Below are 19,898 nucleotides of genomic sequence, written 5' to 3'. Positions count from 1 at the left end.
TAGTAATATTTTGCATTTCTTAGTATAGAGGTCTTGAACATCTTGCTTTGGATTGGTCCATAGGTTTTTTGTTGTCGCAATTTTAACTGATATTTCTTTAGATTTCATTTTCCAATTCTTTGTATGTACATATACACTTAATTTTTGTGTGTTGACCTTCCACCTTGGAATCTTGCTTTTAATTCACTTATTAGTTTGGAAATTCCATGCAATTTTCCATGAAGACAAGCAAGTAACAGAGAATATACTTCTTTATTTCCAATCTTTATGCCTTTTATTTCTCTCTTGCCTTAATGTGCTGGGCCATCTAGTGTGTTATTGAATAGAGGTGATGACAATGGACATCCTTGTCTTATTCCAGATCATAAGAGAACGGGATGTAATGTTTCATCATTATGTTACTAGCTCTAGGTTTTTCATAGGTGTCCTTTTTCAGATTGAGGAACTTTCTCTTTTCTATATCTAGTTTGCTTAAAGTTTTTAATCAAGGATATCACATTAACATTGTCAAATGCTTTTTGACATCAGTTAGGATAATCTGAGGGATTCTTTTAGGGATTCCTTTATACTACAGATGAGGTGCTTGGTATTTAAAACTCGGTATCCCAGTTTTGCCTCTTGGGGTAAATCCCACTTGATGATGATGTATTATTACCTTTTCTATATATGTTACTGGATGTGATTTGCTAATATTTCAATGAGGATTTTTTAATCTAGTAGTGGCAGACCTTTGCTTTGTATTAGGATCTTGAGCTCAAGCTAGCTCCTTCCTCCTGCTTCAATATCAGATAGCTTTTCCTTTACTCATCCTGAGTACCTTTGTCTGGGACTGGTGGTGGCAGTGTTTCCTGCTTTCCTGTAGCAGTAGACTGGTTATTATTACATGGAGAAGGGCTTGTTTTTGTATGGGAGGTGGGCAAGTAGGTTTGCCCCCTCCACCAACAGTGCATATTACTTTTGCTCTACTTTTCCTCTTGAGGAAGGAGATTTCTCCTTGGGCCCTGGATATTGGAGGCTTTCCTGTATTCTTGCTTCTGTTTAAAGGCTTTTGCTTCAGATGAGATGTAACCGAGGGAGAGGTGCTCACTTCCGTGTCTTGCCTCATGCCAGTCTTTTTCAAGAGAACTCAGTTAAGCCCTTGGAAAAGCACTTGCGAATGAGTGCAGATTAGATTCCCTTTCTGTCTGCATCTTCCAGAGATTCTTACCTGTCATCCTAGATGACACTATTTACTTTTTAATATTTAGTAGGGTTGACTATGATTATGTTTCTACTGCATCTGTGGGTTGATACCGGCCATCATTTTTGGAAAGCTGTTGGCCATTATCTCTTTATGTTTTTCTGCTCTGTTCTCTCTCTTATTTTATTCTGGGATTACAATTAAACTGCATTAAACTCAATTGACATTGGGTTTTGGATATTTTGGAGGTTTTCCCCATACTTTTTATATTTCTATTTGGGTACTTAAATTTGGCTTTCTTAAAATTCACTGCTCATTTCTATCATTAAGAAATCTTTAGTTTCTGATACTGTATTTTTCATTTCTAACATTTCCCTGTGATTCTCTTATAGCTTCAATGTTTATGATGAAATTCTCCATTTCTATGCATGCTGTCTGTCTCTTCTGTCAGATCCTCTAGTGTTCTTATCAGTTATTTTAAAGTTGGTGTCTGGTAATTCCAACATCTGAGCCCTTTCTGATCTGATTATGTTAATAATTTCATCTTTTGACTGTGATTTGCTACTCTTTCTGTCTTGTAAGTTTCGATTGAATACTGAATAAAAACAGTACAGATCGAAGTAAATATTATTTATCTCCACAAAGTGGGCATCTCTTGTTAGTCTGATAGATAGTGGGGCTAAGTCAATATGATGAATAATTGAGCTAGTTCTGGGCTTTTTTGCAAAATTTCAGTTTGATTTAAGTTCAACTGTTTTGAGAGCAGAGTTAGGACTTGACTTTCTGCAAGATTTGTTGTTTAGTTGTAATTTCAGCTCTCTCTTTGTGCTTTATATCTGAACCATCAGCTTTCTGAGCTCTGGATGATTTCTCTGCTTTACAGCCCAGCTGTCTGTTCCTTGGTCTGGAGTTCTTTTGTCCCCATTGTGATACCTTTCTACCAGGAATGTCTTCGAGGTTTTCTTTCCTCAAATCTTCCCTCCTCCTGCCTTGGTAGTTTAATATCCAGAGTATTTGAGTAGTTTTTCCTCTCAGCTCTCCTGTCTCACTTCAGCCCTTCGCAGCTGAATGTCTGGAGTTTTTTGATTTCCCACACTTCTTCCCCACCCCCATCAGAAGACAGATTCATTGCATTTTAGGGAGACCACACACTTCTTAGGGTATCTCTTGGCTTTCCAACCCTGTCCTCCATCCAGCCTTTGGCATATTTTGGCAGGCACTTGTGAAGACTCGTGGGAATGAGTGGTTGGGATAGTGCAGGTTCACACTGTGAAATCTGGAATTCTAATATGTCTTCTTGGTGTTAGATTTGTTAAAGTTTAGCCTGGTTTCTCTTAACCTTTATCTGTGGTAGAATTATTCCTCCTTAGCCACTACACCAGTGGTCAGGAAAGAGACCATCAGTGACCCTCCTTTCTGTCCAGGCTCAACACTCTCTGGAAGTTAGTTCCACGCGGGTTACTTTGTATCCTTAACTCTGATTTTTTGTAGCTTATCCGGCTTGTTTTTATTAGGATGAAAGTGGTGGTCATCTATTGAGACTTTGTACATCCTAATTAGAAGTGAAACTTCTCACGGAACACGTTTTACTATATAGTCTGGTAAATACCTAACAAAATTTCATTCAAGTTGATTCCTATAGTATTTCTCAAAGCTTTCTAAATATTTTTTATCTCAAATCTTAACTCTCCAGTTCTGTCCTCAAGTAGTAAATGATCTCGTCTCTTATTTTGAGATTAAAGTAGTCACCATTAAAATTTAATTGAGGGGTTTTTGGAGAGCGCGAGAAGAATTTGTGGTAGGTGGATAAAAAACAGAAAATGAAAAACTAAGATGATTAACTCTGGGGAAAAGAAAGTTGTACAAAAAGTGAAACATGATTATGTAGTAGTTTATTACTAATCACATCAAGTACAAAACTACATACAAGTGGGAGATAATTGTCTTTGAGGTTAGAGGAATGTGAATGGTGGTGGTGTGAATCCTCATGTTCCATAGAAAAATCAATAGATAATACCTAAAGTTGATCTTTCAAAGGATACCATTATAAGCCAATTATCGTAGTCCCTCCTCATGTCCACGGGGAATACATTCCAAGACCCCCAGTAATGCCTGAGACTACATATATAAACTGTGTTTTTTCCTATGTATACATGCCTATGATAAAGGTTAATTTATAAATTAGACACAGCAAGAGATTAACAGCAATAACTAGTAATAAAATAGAATTTATAACAACATACTATGATAAAAGTTACGTGAATGGTCTGTGTCTGTCTTTCTTTCTGATAACTAATCTAATAAACCAGAATGGCTAAGTGACTAACAGGCAGGGAGTGTATACAGCATGGAGATGCTGGACATGGAGGGGTGGTTCATGTCCTGGGTGGGACAGGGCAGGACAGTGACAAATTTCATCACGCCACTCAGAACAGTGTGCAATTTAAAACTTATGAATTGTTTATTTCTGGAATCTTCCATTTAATAGTATGGGACCGCAGTTGACCATGGGCAACCGAAACCATGGAAAGTAAAACTGAGGATAAGGGGCGGGATGGTGGACTACTGTAGTGAATTAGAAACAGCAAGATTAACAGCGTTGAACTTGGTGTGAGAAGAACAACTATATTTGTCTGTACTCAATATTTGTCTGCACATTATTACTTAGATAAAAATGAAAATACATTTATAAAAAGAGGCTCAATTAAAAGTCTTCTCAAGGGGTGGTGAAAGTGAACGAGACCGTTGCTTCACAGATTTTATTTCTTTATTCTTGTTTACTTCACACTTGATTCCCCCCCCCCTTCATATAACTTCAGATTTTACTTAATGAACTAAGTCAGTTACAAAAGTTTAAAACTTTAGAGATAATGGGCTTGTAAATTTTTTGGAAAATATTTTTATGAAGTGTTTCGAGAATAGATTGAGGTTCTAAAATGAGAAAAGTTTTTTTAGTGCAACTATTTTAATTGTTGATACTGTTAAAGTAGTATTGATAATGATAAACTGGTCCAGTGATGATAAAAATTTTACTTGCAAAATTATTACGTTTTCCTACTTACTGTCTTTTTGTAAAAGATTTTGTTTCTACAGTTCATTTAAATTGGTAAAGACATTTTCATGGGTGAAGTAGAGAACTTAAAAGTCTGTTGTAAAAGTAGTGATTTGAATTTCTGTCTCATTTTATAATTTGAAATTGCTACCTGAATTTTAAGTTAGCCTCTAAATTATCTTTTCTGTATCTTTTCTAGGTTAGATAAAGGAGGCTATTTCCTTAGTGTGGATTGCTGCCTTTGGTAAGAGCATGTCGTCCATCTTGCCATTCACTCCACCGGTTGTGAAGAGACTGCTGGGATGGAAGAAATCAGCTGGTGGATCTGGAGGAGCAGGTGGAGGAGAGCAGAATGGACAGGAAGAAAAATGGTGTGAGAAGGCAGTTAAAAGTTTGGTGAAGAAGCTAAAGAAAACAGGACGATTAGATGAGCTTGAGAAAGCCATCACCACTCAAAATTGTAATACTAAGTGTGTCACCATACCAAGGTAAGTGCCATTAGATCAGAATAATTGGTGGTCATACTGTTGAAAATTGCTTAAAGGAATCTAAAGGCAAGTTTTGAGATATTGTTACTTTCGAGTCAGTCACCCATAACTAGTGATTATTAAAATATGACAGCTATTTTTAGCCTGATGTATTAATTTTGTTTTCCTAGTTTAAACCATTTTGTTTTATAAATCATATTCTTGGTCAGTGAGGTTTAATCAAGCAAAATAAAATACTTAGATAGTATTGTTTTATCTTCATTATTTTATCTTCATTGCCTTCATTGATCTCTGTTGCTTAAGTATGTTATCCTAATTTCTGTGACTAAATGACATTTAAATAAAGAGTCAATGCTTTTTCTGTCATTAGTGCAGTAGTAACTGAATTTTCTCCCCCGCCTTGGTCAAATCTTCACTCAGTAGGAAGTTAAAAGAGGCTGCTAACTTTGTGATGAATTATATGGGGGTTTTTTTGAGTTGCAAGCATTACTTCCAAGAAAAGAACACTATGTGAAGTAGCTTCTTAGATGTTGTTATAGGTAGTCAGACCTGTCTTGAAGACCTCCCTCTGTATTGGAAGTATCTGTTACTTAAGAGGTTGGAGTTTTATTAGTGTAATTTAATCATTTATAAATAAGTAGCACTGTCAGAAATACTGCTTTTTAATAATAATAATGATAATTAATAATAATAATGTACCAAGTGGTTAAACGTTTCATTACTTTTTGTGTGCGTTACAGGGGGTTTTTTTTAGGAGTATAAGCACATAGCATTTTCTAAAAGAATTGTTTGCAATGTCATACACATGGGCTTGCATATAGCATATGAAACTTTTCAACTTGATGTATTTCCAATGAACTTTGGGAACTATACTCTGAATGTTTGTCAATAATAGATCCAGTAACACCAGCCTATCTACCTCCAAATACTAACAGTATAATGTTTCCTGTCTTGTTTGGTAGATTAATTATTCATTTCTTTTATGTTGTTTCATATATATCTTAAACGTTGCTTTTCTTGGTTTATTTTTTTTTTAACAAATGCTAATAAGTGCCTGCTGTGTGCAAGGCACTGTTTCTAGACAAATGGAGATACAGTGATGAACAAAACACAAAGTTCCTGCCCTCTTGAGGGATAGATGTACATGATAAACAAGTGGGCAAATTAATATAATTTGAGATGATAATGAGTACAAAGAAGACAGTGACTGAGGGATAAAAAAGCTGCTTTGGATCAGATTGTGATGCTTAAGCTAAACTGTGAAAAGTATCGTCTAGGCACAGGAGAGCCAGTGTGAAGACGCTGAGTTGGGAGGTACTGTAATGGAGGATTTAAAAGCCCAGTAGAGATGGGCATTTTAGGGCATTATGGGAGTTTGAATTTTAGTCTAAATATAATAGAATACAAATAAATATTTTAAAAATGGATTTCTAAAATTTAAATCACTTTTAAAAGATTCTTTTACATTTTATAGAGGTCACTGCCTACTGGAGGAAACAAATGGTGGGGGCAAGCGGTGTGTGTGTAATGTCTGTGTGTGTAGTAGTAGTAGTAGTAATAGTGATAGTAGCAGCAGTAGTAGAATGGATGGCGGGTCTGGAAGCAGGGAAATCAGGAGCCTATTATAATAATCTAAATGAGAGATGCTGCGGGCTGGACTGTGGTGGCTGTGCTAACATGTTTATAGGATGGACTGGGCTGGTGGTTTGGAGGTAGAACTGATAGGACTTCCTGATGAATCAGCCAAGAATAAATCAAACTATTTGTTAATTTCTCATTGTGTAGTACCAGCATTTCAGTTTTCAGTTAACAAATACCTACTACATATGTATGTGTTAGGCTCTTCCTCATTGGAGTTAAAACACACTCAACACCTTGAGTTGCTTAATTTCCAGAAAGGAGATAAACTTTAAAAAATAAAGGATAATTTTATAAGGCACAGTAGGTATTATGAAAGATGTTTACTTAGGGAACTATGTCCAAAGGTGGGAAACTGCCTATTTTGTGACCTGTGGAAAATTTCCTTCTGGAGGAAGACGAGTGCCTGGATTGAACCTTGTAGGATGTAAAGGAGGAATTTAGGAGAAGCCCAATTTATCCAGAGTGGCACTGTGGTATTTAGAGTGTGGCATTAGGAGAGGACTGGTGAAGGGTTCTAAGTGAGCTTGTGTCCTGGCCCTATGAAATGGGAGGTGGAACTTGGGAGGAATGAGGCTGTGTAGGTAGTAAGGAACCATGGCATGCTGTCCTGGGACGTTTCCTACTGCACCTGAGTATGATTGGGTGAGGGTGGAGTCATTGAAGAGTCTTAGGTAAAGAAGACACTTAAAACAAATTAATTTTAAGTACAGCATCTGGCTGCAGCGAGGAAATTGGTTGTGAGATGGAGGGAATGGAAGCAGTTAGTATGTTATCTCCCTCATCAAAGGGACCCAAGAAGACACTGAGCCATGTTTTTGTTCAGCTTCATCTAAGGCTCAAATTGCTATTGCAGTGTGGATATTGACAGAACAGACCCTGAGAGGAAAGCTATGCCACCATATCCTTTAAGGAGACAGATACGGTAGGTAGCAACTACTGATTAAAATTTGGAGACATGGGTATCTAACCTGTGGAGGTCAATTTAGTCAGATTTTTCCCCGTTGTTTTTTGTTCTTTTTATAGCCTATTAGAGACTTTAATATTCTAGCACTTTTTCACCACTAAAAAAATATTTTTCACCCTTTCACCTGACTAATGAAAGTGAAGTTGTTGTCCATTATCTTGTTTTTCACTATCAAAACTTCCCTGAAGCTTAGAATCTTGCTAATTTTGTGTTTCTTTATGTTGTAGGAAATGTAGATTTGTTAATATTGGCTGCTGTCCATCAAAAAATTTAAGCTTCTTACACTGCAGTTTGGTGCCATGTATTTTATTATTTGCTTTGTTTTTAGTAGAACAGTTACATTGTATCAAATTATTAGTCATTTCTTAACAGCTCAATGTCCTTAAAGATTCAGTCAACTCTTAATTATGTAGACTGTAAAGGGTAGGGAATGAGGTGGAAAAGGTCTGTTAAGGATAAATTCAAACCGTAGTTTAAACAAAATTGTTTCAGATGTGATACGAAATAGATTTAGTGTAAGCTCATTTACTTAAAATTGCAAGTCGTTAATAAACTACCTTAAGGTTTTATAAGCCTAAAAGCACATAAGTTCAATGGATGAAGAAAATGAAACATAAATTTCTTAATTTAAAAATAAGGCAAATGTTTTCCAATGAGGGATCTGTTTCATTGACTCTAACAGAGTTTCTTCCCCCAAGCCTGTACCTCCTAATGTTAGAGTGGAACTAAACTTAGGGCGGAAACAGTCCTGGCTCTGTATCCCTCTAACCTGCCTTTGCATAATTATTCTACTTTCCTAGCTTTGTTTCTGAAGGGATAGAAGCCATTGTTACACTTACATGTCACTGCTTCCTTCCCAGTGTTGGATGTGGTGACATAAAGTGATTCATAGGTAGAACTCCTATTAAGCTGCAATGAACGGAATAAAGTTTCACGAAGCTTTTCCATCTCAAACATTTTCAAGATTGAGGAATAGAAGACAGCTCAGTTGTAAAATCAGAATGGCAGTTGATATTTAGGCAATGAATCAGAAGGAAAATGGCTTTCAATGCATATTTTCTACAGTAAAGCAACAATCGAAACTGTGGTGGGGTTGGAGACTCTAAAAGCAAAGACTTGTGGGATCTAAAATGGCAATTTCATGTTCATTATATATAAATGTCTAGGAATGTAGAATTTATTTTCATAAACATAAATTATAAGAGCTTTCCTAAGGTGGTACTTTGACCTTGTAATCACATTTTTGATCTTACATCCTAAGGAACAATCAGGAATATGGTTAAGACTTCCGATGTTCATTTCAGTATTGTCTATCACAGCAAAGATTTAGAAAAAACCCAGTCTAACCCACGGTTTCCTTAACTCTAATAAAGGAAACTTAACATAACTCATTTTATACCAGAATTGAACATGAATAGGAAAAGAAAAGTTTATACCAGTCTTACGAGAATAGATACAAAAAATATAAATGTCAGAAACTAGAATTATTCAAAACAAAACCACAAAATCATGACTAGGTAAGGTTTATTGGAGGAATGAAAGTTTCAACTACAGAAAATCTATTAATATGAGATACTTCATATTTAAGAACTCTGATATCGCGATTGGTCTAGAAAGAGGTTTCTGTAAAATTCTGTATTCGTGTTAAATTAGAAACAGGAATTTTCTTAATTTGATAAAACATACTTCTAAAAATGTTAATCATGAAACTTTAGAGAGAAATACAGCAAATTGTTATATAGTGGTTATTTATAGATGACCTAAAAATAAAAATGCTCTATAATTTTTTCTAATATTTAATATAAAAGTATGTTTTATTTTATAGGCAGCACAGTTAAATATTTAAATGGGACTTTTGGGCAGTACTTAGACTAGTCTTGTCTACCTTTTTTTCCTTCTGAAGTCAATTTTTCTGTTAAATAACAATTGTATATTTACTTAACATTCTTTTAAAATATATCTGGTTTGGGTTTCAAAAGGTGTGTTCCTTAGAAACATTAATATATGTACATGATTCAGAAATGAGCCACAGGTTAATACAGTGAAAAAGTGTCTCCCTGCCGCCCCTGTTATTACCTAGTTTTCAGAGGTAACTGTATTACTAGTGTCTTATGTATCATTTCAGGAAAATGTGTTTCTTTTTAATACCATTATGGGCATTTGAATTTTGTTTGCTGTCTTCTAAATTTGTAAACATTAAAGCTATTGAAGTAAACTTCATGTAGATTGTCAACTCTTATTTCTAATTTCATATTCCTACCCTTTTACTTCTCTAGATAATCTAGAGAGAACTAAAGAGAAGTCTTTTTAAACCCAAACTATGATATCCTTCAGTTCTTCTTAAACTAGTACTTTTTCATTATTTCAGAAGAGAGTAAAAATAACTCTCTCTTTTATACATTGATATAGATGATGTGTCTGTGTATTTTTATGTGTATCACAATATGCAAGGAGTACAATGATGGAGGGAACTCTAAATTTAAAGACTGATGACCTATTTTTTAGTCAGCTCTTCAAACTGATGAGTGTGGGTCCTGGGGCATGTGAATATTCTTTTTACTGTTTCCTCATCTGTGAAAGGGGGTGGTACTATCCGAGTACTTTCGCAGTATATTTTTGGGTCCTTTGAAATAATGTGAAGTTTGTAAGCTATACAGTACTGTAGCTATGAATATGATTTATTTGAAATATTCACAGATACTCCATGTCTTCATTTTCCTTCAGTTTTTCTAAGAACTCAGATTAAGTCATAGGCATTAAATTGCATTGTCTGTCCTTGCTTAGAAAAAGTTTCTGCCAGGCATCATTTCATTATTCAACGCTTATAATTTAATTAATTCACATGTGTAACATTTCATAAAATCAGTTAGAACAATGAAACTTTATAAATGCAAATTAGAACTTTGAGTTATGGATAATAGCTTTTATCTGTCTCAGCATTGTTTGTCATTTTCCATACATTCTGTGTATAAGTTGTAAAAGCACTTCTGATGCAGTCTGGGGTCCTGTGACACTTTACTAGACCCTTAACCTTTACCTGGTGCCTACACTAAATTTTTTTGAGCGAGTTCCTGTTCTCAGCCCCTGGTATTCAAAGCCCTTTCATGTATATGATCTGTCCTTACATGGGACATTTTTTTTCTTTACCTTATCAGTGAAAGCATCCACTTGGCCTAGGACCTTTGTCCCTTTATAAAATTACTGAATTATACCCAGATTAACTGATCTCTCTACATTTCATAATTAACACCTGATGCAATGAGCAACATCCCCACTTTTCTTGTCCCATTCATGTAATATATTGGCTTTAAAGAATACATTTATCAACCTTGCTAAAATGGGCATTTAAAAAATTACAACCATCTTTTGTTTCCCCAGCATCTTTGGTCTATTTCCAGTTTTATCAGGAACCATTCCAGCTTGCTCAGACCATTCCTGTGTGACTAACCACATTCTGTGAAGATCATAATTAATTGGGGACAACATTTAACTATACTGTTTACTCCTTCTCCTTCCTGTCTTGTAATAGAGAGTTTCCAGGGCTATATCGTCCCCACTGGTGATAGAGGTAAGCATGCCACCATTAAAGAGAACCGACATTGGCAGTACCACACATGGGCTGTGGAGATGGACAGTAATAGTAAAACATAGTTTAGCATATCCTGCAGTCTTCTTTAAATCTTGTATTTGGGCTAAAATGACTAGATACCACATGTCCCTTACATTCTGTTCTTTTCATTTTTCCCCCCCTTTTTTGGTTTGGTTATTTTCTATTGACCTAACCTTGAGTTTAGCAGTCCTGTTTTGTGCTGTGTCCAGCCTCCTGTTGAAAACATCTGATAAGTTCTTAATTTCAAATATTATATATTTCAGTTTTAGTTACATTCCTTTGTTATAGATTTCAAATCTCTATTAAAATTCTCCATCCTGACTTTTCTTTAATATATTCGTATTAGTTATTTTAAAGCCCCTGTCTGCTTCTGCAATTGTCCGTTCATTCTTGTGGTTATTGCTCACGTGTATCTCATAGGTTGCATGTAAGAGAATGATAGCTTCTGCAAATGATGCTTTTTCCAAAGTGTGTTTGGCCTTTTCTATGTCAGGTAGAGAGGCTGATCATCTTAATCTAATCAGGCTCTGAGCTGGCTTAGGGCTTTGGTACTGTTTTAATTTGATTAGTCTACCACAGGCTCATCCCTTCTCTGCCAATAGGGGTCTCCTGGGATTTTGATGGAAAGCCTCCATCGCCTTCTCCTTCCAATACTGAGAGATTCACCTCAGCCCTTTCCATAGTTTGAGTTTGGCACTTGAACCTCCTAATGCTTGCAGCTTTAAAATCTGGCAAACATCTTAGAGTGGGGAGACTCTTCTGGTTGTCCGGAGTTCTATTGTTATTTTCTTCAATAGAGTTACTCTTCCCAGACCAAGCCTGATCCTCATCCTGAACCTATAATCTTCAAATGACCCCAGAGAAGGAAATAGCAAGCAGTTGTCAATTCATATAGAAAAGTTTTTCTCAGGTTTTAGTTCATAAGGATCTCATTACTTTAATAACTCTCTATTGTCTTTGAACAAGTTTTATGTTGTCCGCCCCCGCCTCCCCCCCACCCCGCCCCCGTTGTTGTAGCAGGACCTGCTGTGACCTGCTTATATCTTACCTGGAAGGAAAACTGTGAAATAATAATGTTAAAATGGGAAATCTGGTATTTATTCAGAGACCCCCAAATCTGAGAACAATAGATTGCAAGTAACCAACATTCAAAATTGAGGTATTTGCTATACCATTCATGTAGGACTTGCAGAAAAGATTTCCTGAGACAAGTATCGCTACACTTAACCTGTTACTCACCTCTAGGTGAATATAAATAAAAGATAAAGTTTGCCGGGGGATCCCATATGAGAATTAAGTAGTATATGCTTTGGCTTTTCCCCTTTCTTTCATCCATATTGCTAGGCTTCTGGGGAACTTCTACGTTTGACATGCATGTGCTAAAGTTTGGGAGATAAATAAATGGGTACCTGACTTCTACCAGCTGGAGCTTCTCCTGCATCAGAATGAAGAAAGGGCACAGCGGGAATGGCCTGCACCTTTAGAGTTCGAAATGTCAGAAATGCAAGGATTTTCCTATGGGCCAGGTAGACTTTATGGTAGGTGAAGTTGACTTGTCTTGAAGGATCAAGAGGTCTACCTTGGAGAGTCAGAGTGACCCAGGCAGACTAGCTAGAGAAGTTCCTGCAGCAGGAACTAACAGCAGGTAAGAGTTTGGGCTTCTGGCTCACAGGACCCCACCACTCCATAACTATCACTTCAGATTTCAATCAAGTCAGCCCTGTAAGGCTGTTCCTTGTCCTCTAAAACTCCTCCTCTTCCTTCTGTCTAATAACTGACAGGGGTCTTAAATAAGAGCTGGAGAGTCTTTAGGGGGAGGTGGCATTAAGAAAATTAAATTAGAGAATAAAATTTTGATTTGCATCAGGGCAAAATTTTAATTTCTTAAAAGTGGGTGTGACTTAGAACAGCCATGGAATTTCTTTGAGATTTTATACAGAAAGGAGGAAAGTGGTTTCAGGGTAATATAGGGGAGGGGAGCTCACTCAAACCAGCTTGTTGAATAAACTGTCTGTATTCTTTTGAAAATCTGGGAATCGAAATTTAGTGGTGCTGGGGATGGGTAGAATGTGTAGGGAGAATGGAGGGATATTACATATAGCTACATGGAATACATACCATTTTGACAAAACATTTTTTTCTAAACTCAAAATATACAACCATGATACTTGTTAAATTATCTGATGATGCTTTATTTCCAAAGAGACTATATTGTAACTAGAGTTTTCTCCTATTACCATCATATTTTTTTTCCCTCCGAACTCAGCATTACTTTTGGGTTATTATGGAAAACACTGTGAAATGCTAGTTTCGAGGTTCTCATGAAGCTATGATCATGAATAATGTTTACATTAGAACTGAAATATGTAAGACTTTTAATTAACTCCCTTATTCCAGACTTTTTATGAACTTTGCTCTGTCTTCATGGCTTTATATGTATGTAAGAGGATATCATTTCTCCCGAACGTGGCTTATTTCTGTCAAAGTTTGTTAGGCCACTTGGGGCGAGGGGGCGAAGGGAGGCTATATTTGTGTTAAGGGTAATGTGAAAGTTCAGAATTAGATAGTGAAGAAAAATTTATAATGAAAAATAATTTAACTTAAAAAAAAATTTCCCCGTAGTTTTTATATGATGGCTTATGTAGTTTGCATTACTAAGTATAAATAATACATTAGTCTGCATACATGATCTAAAATAAACATTTTAACCTCATCATGTAAAGTATATTGTCACCTTCAAAGTGCCACACAAATGAGTTGACTTTTAAAATTGTCAAGATTAAAAAATTTTTCCTAAAAACCAGTATAAACATCACAAAAATGTATGATTTTAAAAGTTGAGTTTTTACAGAACTTTATTCTGTATTGCAACCCTTGTTTTAAGTTTTATGCATTTAATTTAAAAGATTGGAATGACATATATTTTCTGTAAGGATTTCTTTTGTTTAGGATACTATTTTTTTTAATTGTTAAAAACAGACTATATATTAAAATAAAATGTAAAATCCTATAAGCTACATAATTAAAATAAATATTCCTGAGCCTAATGGTAACTTTTTTTTTAAGTAAAATTTCTGTTTCGGAGGATTGGAAATATTTCCAGCAACTATTTTTAGAATCGATACTTAAATCTTTTCAGTGGTAGGGACTATTTTCTTTGTGTGCGAGATGTTTTGTTATTTTCGACATGTCTTGTTATTTTTCAAAGGCAGTAGAAGCATCTAGCAAGATCTCAAAGTGCTCTTTTCAACATAATATGTAGAAGTAAAGGTGAAAATTTTTTCAGTCATTATATGCTCCTTCCCCTTCTACTTCCAAGAAGAGTTATACTGAACCAAAGAAAAATAAGAGTACCAATTTTATTCTTGAAGGACGCTGACTGTGGAAATTCTGTCGTCTGCCCCTGTTTCACTTTGAGAGTGACTCTACCAATTTACTTGTCCGAAGAATTTTTTTCCCTGAGAAAATAACTCTTATAGTGAAATCTTTAGTTTTTATAATTAAGCATATCCAATAAATATTTCCTTTATCTGGGATACAATACCAAAGTTATTGTTTTAGTTTTGTCTTGCTATGTTTTTATTTGTTTCTTTTTAGTAGCTATATACAGCCTTTCTCCTTGCCACTTATTAGCCGTATGACCTTAAGCTTGTTGTTTTATCTCTGCTTCCGTAACCTCATTTGTCAAGTAGGTATTGCAATACCTAATTCGTGGTGTTGCTGGAAGATTAAGTGATTTAATATGTGTAAGGGCTTAGTGCTCTGTCTGATACAAAGTAAGTGCTTAATTAATGTGAACTGTATGTGGTATGGATCCCTCCCCAAATTTGATTTTGATTTTAGTCTGATGAAGCCACACATGTTCCCTGAGGACATGGAAAGGGATTATTGTTCATATAATGATGCTTTCTGGGGATCCCAAGCTGGTCTTAAAATGAGTCGAGGGAACAGTAATAGGAGACATAGGGCTGGAGTGACAGTTCTTGCACTGTATGTAAGGCTTGTCTGGTTTGAAATTCCCACCAACACCAAAGGATGAGCACCTGGGCTTTCTAACCATTTTGCTCAGGTTCGAGATGTGAGGGCATGGTGGAACTTGAAACTATCAGCAGTCAGATATTAAAAAAGGAGTCAGAGCCATCATTAAACTCAAGCAGGATGAATGAAAAGAAAACCACACTTAGCTCCAACTTAGTCAAACACATGAAAGAAAAATCTTGAAAGCAAACCAGTGAAAAAACGTGTTACATACAGGGGAACAATGATATGAATGACAAGTGAGTTTTCTTCAGAAGCAAGGAGGTCAGAAGACTGTAAAATGACATCTTGGAAGTGCTGACATCAAGAAATCAGTCATAAATGTGTCTGGTTAATAAAAATGCTTAAAAATACATGTAGCAAAATTTGATAGAATTAATGGATCAGAAGTACAAATTCACAATTATAGTTGGAATTCAATTAGACTAAAAAAATCCGTAAAGACATAAAAGTTGTAAATTACACTATTAACCACCTACTTCATATTTATAGAATAACTAAATTCAGCATCAGTATAATACAGTCTGTTAAAAGTGTTCAAGTTTCAATAAATTTTAAAATTTTAAAATCAAAAGAATATGTTCTCTGCCAACAGTAGAATGAAATTAGAAGTCAATACCAATAAGACAGCTTTTAAAAAATGGAAATTAAAAAACAATTCTTGGACTCATGGGTTATTTAGAAAAGGAAACCATGAGAAAAATTAGAATGGATTTCTAAATAAATGATAATTAAATTATAACCTCAACTATGTGAGATGCAGCTAAGACAGTGCTTAAATGGAAATTTATAACCTTAATTATATTAGAAAAGTTACCTAAGACTTAACCTAAGAAACTAACGGAAAAAAGGATCAAAGAAAATGGAAAGTAAGTAGAAGGAAGCCATGATAAAAATTAGAGCAGAAACTAATGACTAGAAAAGAGGCAGAGGAGATAACAAAGTTAAAGTCTGGTTCTTTAGAAAGATAAATAAAATTGATAAACCTTTATTAGGCTGATGGAGAAAAAGAGAGTGAGAGAGCTGACAACCATAAATTACCCATGTCAGAAATGAAAGAGGGATTATCATGCTAGATTTATAGATTTTAAGTGTAATGCATTTATTGTAAACAACTCTGAGCCATTAAATTTGTAATGGCCAAACTTCTTAAATGCTACCCCAGCTGATGCAAGAAGAAATGGAAAATTTGGACAGCCCTATATCCTATAAAGAAATTGAATTCATAATCGATATTTTTCACAAAGAAAACTCCAGGTTGAGGTAGTATTTCCTCACTCTGATAAAGGGTATTTAAGAAACACTGACAGCTAAGAATATACATAATCTTACAATATTGTGTTTTTTCTTAAGATAAGAAACAAGACAAGGATGTCTGTCCACTCTTGCATCTTCAATTCGTTACGTTAGTGGAGGACCTAACCAGTGCAGTGAGTCAGGAAAACAAAATATAAAAGGCATGGAGATCTTAAAGAATGGGTCAAAATTCTTGCTCTTTGTAGGCAACTTGATAATGTAAGAAACTGTAAGGAATCTACAAAAGCAGCTACCAAAGCAAATGAGTACATTTAGCAAGGCTGTACTTTACAGGCTCAATGTATAAAAATCAGTAGTATTTTTATAAATATTAGCAGCAAACAAATGGATGTGATATTAAAGTAATTTTATGAATAGTAGCATCAATAAAGTTATTCCTAGGAATACAGTTTTTTAAAGACTTAGGATCTCTACACTGAAGTTTCAAAACTTTAATGAGAGAAATAAGACTAAACAAATGGAAAGTTCTTCTCATAGAGCCAGATGTGCTTTAACCAGACTCATCAGTCCCTCAGATAACAATTTAATTTTAAAAAATTAAAACATTTGTAATTTTTAACAATAAAATTTTAAAAGGGACACTAGAGAGTAAACAAAAATAGACATATTTGGGAGGGGATTTGACACTTGGAATAAGGGAATAGCATGGAGTGAATTTTTTGTTTTTATAGCTTTTATCCATGCAGAATGTGCAAGCTAAAATTTTAATACAAACCCCACAGTTTATCTGTCCTGAAAAACCAGAGGTTGGGGTTTGGACAACTACAACTGCTGAAGAATGGGGAAAATCCTAGCCAGGAGAAAGCAACAGAAGGGAATCCCCAGATTCTGCACAATACATGAAGAACAAAGAAAATATAACCCTTCAAGCGGTGACCCTGGGGACCAACCCTGAGATGACCAACACGTTGGACCTGTCATGCAATTGGCTTGTGGTTGTGAATTGGAACACTCAGTAGAATTAAGAAATCATTTCTCTCCAAATTTAATCTGATTGAAATCAAACTCTAAAAAATTTTTTTGTAGAAATGTATAAACTGACCTTAAAATTTACACGGAAATGCATAGGACCTAGAATATTCAAAACAATCTTGAAAAAGAACACAGAGGACTTAAATTATATAACTTTAAGACTTTCCATGAAGCCACAGTAATCAGTACACAGTGATTCTGGCATAAAAACAAATAGATAAGTGGGATAAAACAGATACTTCTATGGTTATTTGATTTTTGACAGATGCCAAAACAATCCAGTAGAGGCAGGGAAGTCTTTTCAACAAATAATGCTGGAAGAACTGGATGGATATCCATGTAGAAGACCCTTGACCCTACCTTACACCATTCAAAACTTCCAGATGAATTATAATTCTCATCTAAATGCTAAAACTTTATAACTTGTATAGGAAAATATATTTGTTACTTGAGGGTGGGCAAAGGAGGTTTTTTTGTTTGTTTTTGTTTTTAAGGGTGTTGAAAGCAGTAGAGGAAGTTGAAAGTTAGACTTCATCAATGTTAAAAGCATCTCATCAGAAAAAATTGTTAAGAAATGGATAAGCAAATCACAGAGTAGAAAAAAACTATTTGCAAAACATTCTGACAAGAGGATTGTATTCACATTTATAAAGAATTTCTATAGCTTAACAGTGAAAACAAATAGCCCAATTAAAAAAAATGGGCCAACAATTTGGATACTTTACAAAAAGATACACAACAGGCCAGTAAGCAAGTGAAAGAGTGTGCAATATTGTTAGTCATCAGGAAAAAGCAAATTGAAACCACAGTGAAATACTAGTGCACAAGCACCAGGGTGGTTATAATTAAACTGACCACACCAAATGTTGGTGAGGCTATGGAACAACCAGAAACATTCATATATGGAGGGAGAGAATATAAAATGATACTTCCCACTCTGGAAAATAGGTCTGGCAATTTCTTATAAAACCAAACATGCATATCTACTCAATGACACAAGAATTTCACTTCTGGTTACTTATCCAAGAGAAATTACAGCATATGTTCACAAAAAGACTTGTACTTACTGGAATGTTTATAGCTTTGTTCATAATACCCCAAATCTGGCAACAGGTCAGGTGTTCATCAGTAAAAGAATGACTAATCAAATTGTGGTCTGTTGATATAATGTAAAACAGCACTGAAAAGAATGGACTACTGTCATATAGATTAACGTGGATGAATCTCAGAATCATTATGCTGGGTCAAAAAAAGTCAGTTCTAGAAGAGAATAAATCTACAGTGAAAAAAAAAATAGATCAATGATTGCCTTAGGGGATAGAGGCGGGGATCTCGGACTGACTGAGAAAGGGGTGTGAGGTACTTTCTGGATGGATATTCTTGACAGGGTTGAGGGTTACACAATTTATGTGTATGATAAAACTCAGAAAAAGTTTACCATTATGATTTGTTTCACACCGTATACATTTGATTCCAAAACAAATGAACTCTGGTTAATGTATGCATGCTTCAGTGTTGAGATTTGAAGTATCTGCAGCTTAATTTTTAATATATGAAAAAATATGATGGATTAAAAGTAGAGGAACAAATACAGAAGATGGCCCAGAGCCTTAGAGTTTTTCAGGGAAGGAATAGGTAATGCCAGGAAGATATGCTGAGTAAGATTAAGATTGGATAGTTTGAATAATTTTCAGCAGGCTCTGGGCTATAGAGATGGTTCCTAGTTGTCCAGTACCTGGCTGCAGGGTGCTTTAGGGCTAGGGAGGAATAGTGGCTTGATATGGAGTGGTTTGTTTATAAAAGGTTTGCTAGGTGGTAGGTATACTAAGACCTTCCTTTGGGAGTTCAAGGTCTTAGGGGGGAAATGAAATGCAGTTAGAATCAATTTTTAAGGAAGAAGGGAGAAAGTGATTAAAACTGCCTGATTTAAATCCCTAAGACTACTGGGTCTTAAAAATTGACCTGGTTTTCTGAGCATACCTAAAGAATTAGTAATTAAGTCCAAAGGTGCCTGGGAAGGGGCTTTTGAAATAAATGTATGTGGAAGAAAATGGGTACCCCTCTTAGGTAGAGAGGATATTGCACCAGCAGATAATGAACAAGATTTAGGCTGGCATTTTATTGTCTGTCTCCTATAGTAATGCCCAAAGTGAACTGAAATGATGAAGCATAGGAAATAACAGTCTGTCCTTAAGTTTAGTTATCTAAGATTAGAAGCAGATGACCAGACTTGTATTTAATTCTGTGGCAATATTTTTTTGTTGTTGTTTCATTTAATTTTGATAAAAGGCAAACATTCATATGGTTTAAAAATCTGTTATTTCTATATATTTTTGCATGCACGTGCACGTATACATACATACAAGCAGGGCAAACATTGAAAAGTCCTTTCTCCCCACCTCAGGTAACTCCTGTTCATGGTGTGTATGTGTGTGTGTCTATGTCTTTTCCTGCATGCATATACAAATACTTACAGTTTTGTCTGTTTTTTACACAGAGCAACATACTAAAATTGCTTTTTTCACTTAATATATTTTAGAGGTCTTTCCATATCAGTTTATAGGGAGCTCTATCACATACTAAATTACCATATGAATATTTTTTTGTTGCTACTTCCCCATTCTGATTTTTATTTC

The 19,898-nt window shown here is 35.2% G+C and overlaps 1 protein-coding gene across 8 annotated transcripts in view; it reads left to right on the top strand.

The window, feature by feature from the left end:
• Positions 1-19,898, top strand: part of SMAD2 (SMAD family member 2) — an 80,258-nt gene that overhangs the window by 20,830 nt on the left and 39,530 nt on the right. For all 8 annotated transcript variants that reach the window (XM_016148441.2, XM_016148443.2, XM_016148442.2 and 5 more), the window contains one exon: positions 4,432-4,720. In XM_016148441.2, coding sequence (XP_016003927.1) covers positions 4,485-4,720 — 236 coding nt within the window. In that variant the 5' untranslated portion in view covers positions 4,432-4,484. The remainder of the gene's footprint in view (positions 1-4,431; positions 4,721-19,898) is intronic.

Source organism: Rousettus aegyptiacus, unplaced genomic scaffold (assembly GCF_014176215.1).
Source record: "Rousettus aegyptiacus isolate mRouAeg1 unplaced genomic scaffold, mRouAeg1.p scaffold_m13_p_12, whole genome shotgun sequence".
Lineage (NCBI taxonomy): Eukaryota > Metazoa > Chordata > Mammalia > Chiroptera > Pteropodidae > Rousettus > Rousettus aegyptiacus.
Note: the sequence above shows the minus strand (reverse complement) of the source record. Positions and strands in the feature narration are given on the sequence as shown.